The sequence below is a fragment of the Chinchilla lanigera genome, unplaced genomic scaffold (assembly GCF_000276665.1).
Source record: "Chinchilla lanigera isolate Chin_1 unplaced genomic scaffold, ChiLan1.0 scaffold00110, whole genome shotgun sequence".
Taxonomy (NCBI): domain Eukaryota; kingdom Metazoa; phylum Chordata; class Mammalia; order Rodentia; family Chinchillidae; genus Chinchilla; species Chinchilla lanigera.
Genome location: NW_004955511.1, coordinates 1,849,654 through 1,857,403, shown reverse-complemented (window position 1 = coordinate 1,857,403; position 7,750 = coordinate 1,849,654). Strand labels below are relative to the sequence as shown.

The following is a 7,750-nucleotide window of genomic DNA, read 5'->3' as shown; positions in this document are numbered from 1 at the left end:
GGCTCACTGCCAATTTCATATGAATGGTCATATGTATTTTAAATGAATCAATATATTGATGGTCAGATGTAGAAATGAGGTCTGCTGTAACCACGTGGTTTGTGGGTAACTGATAAGTCTTTTCTCTCAAGTTGATTGTTTATAAAATAGGGCAATGTTTTAAAATGATGGTTTTATTAGTGATCACATGGAAGGGATAGCGATTTCAGAGGGTTCAGTCCACGGTTGTCTGTCTCCAAGGCAGAACCGTCATGGCGGAGGGGCTTCATGGAGGAGAGCTGCTCAGTTCATGGAAGATGAAGGAAGCTAAGCAGGAGGCAGTGCCAGAGAGGGAGCACCAGGGACCATCTACAGTGCCCAAGGTCACACCTTTGTGTCCCACCCGGAAGTGTGCTGCTGTTCTCCTTCCAGTCAACTTGACATATCCTGATGAATGATCACAACGGTCAGTACATTTCAGGGCTAACATTGGAGAGCTTTTCATTATCATTATTTTTACCATTTTTATTATGGCCTGCAGTAATTTCAGAACCTTTACTCTTTTCAGGCTGTTCTGTAGGTTAATTGTTCATGCCAGTTTCTTTTTATATCAAATTAGTAAATCAGGCTCATATATCAAACTTTGTCTAGGATAATTGGATCCATGTGTGCGTGATGATTGTTCTCTCCCATCTACATTCTGGAAAGATAACTGAGCATTATAATTGGTCACTTGGCACCAGAATAGCACATGAGGATCTTCTGACTTTCAGCAGCACATCCCAAAGGGATGCTAATCCCATATAATATCCCAGTGCTGTTATTCCTTGGAAGAGGAGTTCTGTGAGAAGAAGACACTTTTACATTAAGGTAATGTGGCAGAATTTGGACTTTAGTGGAAATTCAGTGGAAGTGCCTATTTATGTCCATAGGAATAAGTATTCTATTTACTTAACCAAAGGGAGAAAAAGGTCAGTAAATCGCAACATAAAAAGTTAAGGTGATTGTTAATGTAAGCAAGCCATGGTTCAATTCTACTTCATGAAACACAATAAAGTTCTCTTAGTTTATGATTATATTTAATGAAGAAAGCTGAGATATCCCTAGAAATCTCTACTGAGGATTGATTTTCTCTTTCAGTAAATAGGCAGTTAGATGTATATTAGACAGATGTCTTCATTCTTGTGAGCTCTCTGTAGCTTCAGCTATCTGCTTTCTTTCCAGCTGTGCAGCAGGAACCATTTCAACACTTAGAGCATGTCAACATTCATAAAAAATAAAAAGGGTCAATACTTTCATGAATTTAAAGCATTTTTCTTTTATATTAGCTAGTGCATGGTAAAGCTTCTTAATAGGAAAGTATCTATCATCTATCCATCTATCTGTCTATCATCTTTGGTATCCTGTTGAACATTTATAACTATTAGATACCTGAAGAACTATCTAATAATGCCAAACTGCTCTATGCAACCATTGGGTAGATAGTGCTTAAGGAGGATTGAGAGGTCAGTAAGAAGCCAGCTCCTTTGGTGTGACCAAGTCCAGGTGAGATCGGGCACACTCAGGTTGGTATGGCCATAGACAAGTGTCCAGTCCCAGAGGCATCTAATTCTTCAAGAATCCTCCTGCTGAAAGGAGCTGTTTGACTGCTGGAGATGGGAGATAAGTTGTGGAGAGAAATTTTCTGAGCACCTTTCAGATCCAAAATGCAGCAGCTAGCTTTAAGTCTATGATTGAATGGTGATGAAATATAGCTTTGGGAAAATTATCTATCTATCTATCTATCTATCTATCTATCTGTCTGTCTGTCTACCTATCATCTATCTGTCTACCTATGTACTCATATATTTATGCCATTCAATATGTTGTATATTAGTTTTCACTCATTCTTTTTGTAAGGAACTTTGGAAGATATGGTTTCAAAGTTCATGTCAAGGATGGCAGCATGTTGCCTGAATCTTTGGTTTGTTTCCTTGTCATTGCACCCTAACATATGTACCTATTGGGAGGTGGGTATAGCTCAGTGGTAGAGCATTTGACTGCGTATGTACCTATGGGCTGCTATATATTTCCTAATACTATGTATGATCCACACAGAACAGTGGACAGGACTGGGGTGTGTGGGATATGGGTTTAACTCTGTCTCCACTTTATGTTTCACTTTTCCCCCTTTACCCTTCTTCATTTCTGCAATCTGCCTGCAAAAACATGGGTGGCTTTAGTGGGTCTTATGCTTCACACTCAGCCACCTTCAGTTCATTCTGTTTGGAAAATAACTGATGTACATATTTGTATGTCTGTGTAGTCACACTAATATTTATATATTTATGCTTTAAAAACAGTAGAGAAAATAAGAGAGGTTGGAGAACAAGTGTCTCTTGCAATTTTCTTCTCACTTGAAATTTCCTAGATAAGTCTAGCAGTGACCCAGCTTGTGTTAAACCCACATGTTCGTGAGGGGCCCTTTCTGTGTGAGAACAGCTGGAGGTCAGGGCAGTCATAGTGGAAATCCTTGGGAGGTCAACCCACATGTTTGAAGGGTGGAGGAACAAGATCAGTAGATCATGAAATTTAGAGATTTTAACAATGGCTTTAACTTGTGCTGTTCAAATTTCTTGCTCACATTTGTGATGTATTGAAGTCCCACTGAACTGATAAAGGCAGGTACAAAAACAAGAAATTATGCTATTTAAAATAGGCAGCAGCCAACTAAATTCAAATCTCAGATTTCCTAATTCGTGATCCCAAGCAGCCTAGGAAACTGACAGCCTTAATGTAGGGAGACAACAAAAATGTCCCTTATTCCAATCTTCTTTCTTTATTGCACAAACATTCACTGTTGACTAAAATGCCAGCATTAATATTTGTTTAAGTGAAAACAAAATCTACCTATCTTGATTCTGCAGTCCCAAGGGAAATAAATAGTCTCATTGTATAGATGTGGTTTTCTTTTCCTAGCTTAATGTTAAGGCCATATTTTAACAGAAAATTGCTAAGGCTAGGTTGTTTTTTAGTAAAAAATATTTTTATAATTGGTATTTACTAGCAAAAATGTACCATCCTTGTCAATCCAGAACTCTGGCTATCCTAGGCTGAGCCTTTCTTTGATTGAGGTGGGTTGCAATACGACTCTTCTGAAGGAGGGTGCACCTCCCCACTGCTGGCCACATCCCTCTCCTGTGTCCTCCTCCCAGGGAAGGAGGCACTGAGGTTGGGTCCCATCACTTCCTGGTTTGCTTACCACTGCTGTTATAGCAATGCACAGCAAAATCAGTAGCTTGAAAACATCCAAAAATTTAGTCTCTGGAGATTTGGGGATTAAAAGTCCAAAGTTAGTGTCACTGAACCAAAACTGAGGCATATGAGAGTTTGTTTTTCTTCACCAGTATTTCACAATTATTTTTTACAATAGCCATTTCAACGGGTGAATGAAATTCTCACACCAAAGACACACAGCAGCCCCATGTTTATCGTGGGCCCATTCACAATAGCTAAGGTAAAGGATTGACCTAGGTACTGTCAATAGATGAATGCATAAAGACAGTATGGTATATATGCACACTGGAGTACTATTCATCAGTAAATAATGAAATTCTGTCAATTTTCAGCAAAATGGAGGAAACTGGAAGACCCTATGTTGTGAAGTAAGCCAGACACAGAAGCAAGAATATTGTGTATTTTCTCCATATGTGGAAGTTAAAAAATATTAACCTGAATGTAAAGCAGTGATTCGAAGAGGCTGGGAAAGACAGGTTGCACAAAGGGAGGTTGCATTTGAACAGTGCACATTGTATGCATTTGCTGAAATATCACAGTACAGTCCCTTAATATGTACCTTTAATATATCCACATCAAAACCAGAATAAATATTAAGAAAAGAGAAAAGGCAAAGGCTCTCAAGTGAGGAAAGCCCTGAATAAGTGTGATATAGAGAGAAGAGCTAAACATCGTATAATGTTGCAAGGTAAGGATACTTCTTGCCAATAAATCTACTTTAATTCAGTTAGTTTTTAATGAGTCCTCTCAGCCTGCCCTATTTCAACCCAGGGGGCTGTGTTCCCAATCTTCCAGCATTTAGACTTATTTTTTTAGGATAACCAAACCTAGTGAGTTGTGCGCTTGATTGACTGCAGAGAGACGGTACCACTTGGCTTGATGGTTTATGTAACAGAATATGAATCACGTAGAATTGCCATGATGAGATCTGCCGATACTTGGGTGTGGCTGTAGCACTACAGCAAGCTGAGGAAGATAGTCAATATCCACAGAGGAGAGATTGCTAACACAGCCTTTGTAAAATGCTCCTTTGTTGCCTGGGTAGAATAAGCCATGGAAAAATTTGTATTCTTGTCAGAGCCTGCCATCAATTGCTTTAATTTCAGAAGTCATCTGTATTTAAGGTGTATTAGACTCAGTAATGCTTTGGCCTTGTTTCCAGAGTACTTTTCATTTAGGTCAAGAGATCACTGTTTCTGACTCAAATAACGGGAAAAGCTAAAATGATCTGTCCCTAGAAGTTGTTTCTGAATTGTATGTATAAATGTCTTCCAATGTTAAAAATAAAGAATAAAAAACTTTTAAAATGCATATACAAAACTCCATTTCATGAAAATAGAGGAGAAATTGGACCGATAGGTGACACTCACTGCATTATATGTTTAACAGCGGTCCTCTGAGGTTAGCACGGAACTGGTTTCCTGTCTACGAAAAAGGCGTGATACCCAGGTTGGCATAAACACCTCTCATGTGGGTATGCGTGATGTGAATCATGTGGGTACTTCCAATTATGTAGAACGACAAGCTGTGGGGACAACCTATAGTGACATCTTAAGTCAGGCTGTGTGTTCTGATCTCTTCACAGAAAAGACCTTCGAAGCCCAAATCATGGGTAAGGGAAATTCCAGTGCAGTGCAGGAGTTCATCCTTGTAGGGTTCGCAGCAGATGTGGGGCTCCAGCTGGTGCTCTTTTTCATCTTCCTCATCGTATATGTTCTTAGCCTCTTGGGAAATCTCACCCTGATTTCCCTGATATATGCTGACTCTCGCCTCCACACACCCATGTACTTCTTTATTGGAAATCTGTCCTTCCTGGACCTCTGGTATGCTTCTGTCTACACCCCTAAAATCTTGATGACCTGCATCTCTGAGGACAAAAGCATCTCCTTTGCAGGCTGTGTGGCCCAGTTCTTCTTCTCCGCTGGACTGGCCTACAGTGAGTGCTACCTTCTGGCCGCCATGGCCTATGACCGCTATGTGGCCATCTCCAACCCCCTGCTGTATTCCCAGGCCATGTCCCCAAGGTTAGGTGTCAGTCTTGTCACAGCTTCCTACCTGGGTGGCTTTATAAACTCCACTATCATCACCAGTGAGACATTCACCCTGAGCTTCTGTGGTGACAGTGTCATCGATGATTTCTTCTGTGACCTTCCTCCGCTTGTTAAGTTGGCATGTGATGTGGAGGTGAGCTACTCGGCTGTGCTGTATTTCATCCTGGCCTCCAACGTCGTCACCCCCGCCGTGCTCATCCTCGCCTCCTACTTCTTCATCCTCTTGGCCATCCTGAAGATCCGCTCCACCGCGGGCCGCCTCAAGGCCTTCTCCACGTGTGGCTCCCACCTGACGGCTGTCACCCTGTACTATGGCTCCATCCTGTTCGTCTACTCCAGGCCCAGCACTAGCTACACCCTGGAGCGGGACAAAGTGGTGTCGGTGTTCTACACTGTGGTCATCCCCATGCTGAACCCCTTGATCTACAGCTTGAGAAATAAAGACGTCAAAGAGGCCCTGCAGAAAATACGAGTTAGAGCGAAGTTCCCTTAAGCACAAGGACTTGATAAGTGAAATTTTACAGCAGGTTGTCACTCTGTCCTTGTCCCTAACCTGCACTTTCTGAAATAAAGAAAGGAAAACAGTCCTTTCTGGGGGAAATAGCAGTCTGCATGTGCTCATTTTTAAATTGGCACTAACATATTCAAATATTTGAAAAACTAAATGAAACTGGAGATTTGGAAAAAACTACTAGCATGCTAACTGAGAGCAGGGTTGATAATATCTGAGGGGTTTGAAAAAAAGCTGATTTGTTTGATTCTTCCCTTGACATTTCATAAATTGCATTTATCTATAATATTCTAAGCTATAATGGGAAAATTATAACTGGTAATGGAATCACTGTCAGGTTTTGGGGCTAGGTTCAAATCATGTCACTCATAGGTGAGAAAACAGGAATGCAAACCCAGAACTTACACCTCCATAGTACTTCCTTCGCTTTTTAAGACACAGTTAAGGAATCCTATTAACAATATCATCTGTAACAAGTAAACTAATAGTAATAAAAATAAAAAAATAAATAAAACGTTGGAAATGATGCAGAGCTTCACCATACAAGATGGCAGGAGTTCAACAACGGTTCTCATACTGCATATTGTTGTTTTAGATGAGTTATTCTGATTACCAAATTCAAGTGTGCAAAATTGGTGAAGAAAAAAGAAAATTTTAAGCATTGACTGTTCCTCTCAATAAACCACAGACATGAGCAATACACTTATCCCAGCTATCTTTGTATATACATGTAAATTTTGTTTTTCATTTTTAAAAAAACCAAAATAACAAAAATAAATACATAAACAAAACAGCACAGAGAACAATAAAAATGATACAGAATTTCAAAACATGGTGATAGGATAGTAACAATGGTTGTTATATTACATAATGTCACCTTCAAAATGGTTGCACATATAACCAGATACAAGCATGCAAGATTGACCAAACAATTACACATTAACAGTTCCTTTCAATAAACCAACAGATATTAGTAGTACAATTATCCTAGCTATCCTGTGCATATATATATATATTTTTTCCCCTCTTCCTTCTTTTTCCTTTCCCCTCCTTCATCCCAGTTGTTCCTTCCTACTGTTACTGTCTTTGATTGTGTGATCAGTCTTGCATTCTTGCATCTGGTGGACTGAGCAACTTCGTTGAAGATAACAGTATGTAATATAGCAACCATTGTTAATTCCTATCATTTTGTTCTGAGGTCATGTATCATTTTGTTGTTTTTGTCTTGTTTTTGTTTTGTCTTCTTGGTTGTTTTGTCAGTTTTTAAATTTTAAAATAAAAACAAAACAAAACAAAACAAACAGCAATATCATCTGTAAGATTCCCCTAGAGACAAAATTATTCTTTTTTTCCTGGATCTTTTAACGTACATATTTGAGAGACAGAACAGTTATGTTTTGGAGAATCGAGTTTTGATCATTTTCAATCACTTTATGCCTTGCTTGTCTTCAGTTCCCTTCCCCTCCTGCAAAGGCTCTGCCTCCCTGTCTCCCACAACTTCTCCTTCATGTTGCTCTTTAGTTAACTTATATCTTGGGTTTCTCATAAAAGAGCAATTATATTTTTCTGATTTCTGCTTCTTGTATAACACAAGATAACGGGTTTCCTCTCCAATAGGTGAAATAGGGAAAGATATTACTTAGAGTCACTATGGACTTCCAATAGAACAGCATTCCCCCCTTTTTCCCCCCAAATGAGAAGATCATGGCAACAGTACATCAGTGATACGAGATGGGTAGGAGGATGTCAATGGCCAGGAACACAGAAGCAGATACATAAGTAGAGGCAGAATGAGTGAGACTGTGTAAAAATTTTACATGCAAGGGAAGATTCAGAATGGAAGTCTTGGCTTGGTGAAGCATGGATTGATAACAACTAGGTTCTGTGAATGTCTGCATTTTTTTCAGTTTTATGCATGCATTTACAATAAGAA

The 7,750-nt window shown here is 39.5% G+C and overlaps 1 protein-coding gene across 1 annotated transcript; it reads left to right on the top strand.

Annotated features, from left to right (window-relative positions):
• Nucleotides 1-4,863: 4,863 nt before the first annotated feature.
• LOC102026137 (olfactory receptor 1013-like) lies at nt 4,864-5,799 on the top strand. Its single transcript, XM_005408246.1, has one exon. The coding sequence runs from the start codon at nt 4,864-4,866 to the stop codon at nt 5,797-5,799; it is 936 nt and encodes a 311-aa protein (XP_005408303.1).
• Nucleotides 5,800-7,750: the final 1,951 nt, after the last annotated feature.

Bases quoted from the DNA above. Each gene is read 5' to 3' on its own strand.
- LOC102026137 (XM_005408246.1), top strand. From the start codon at position 4,864: ATGGGTAAGGGAAATTCCAGTGCAGTGCAGGAGTTCATCCTTGTAGGG.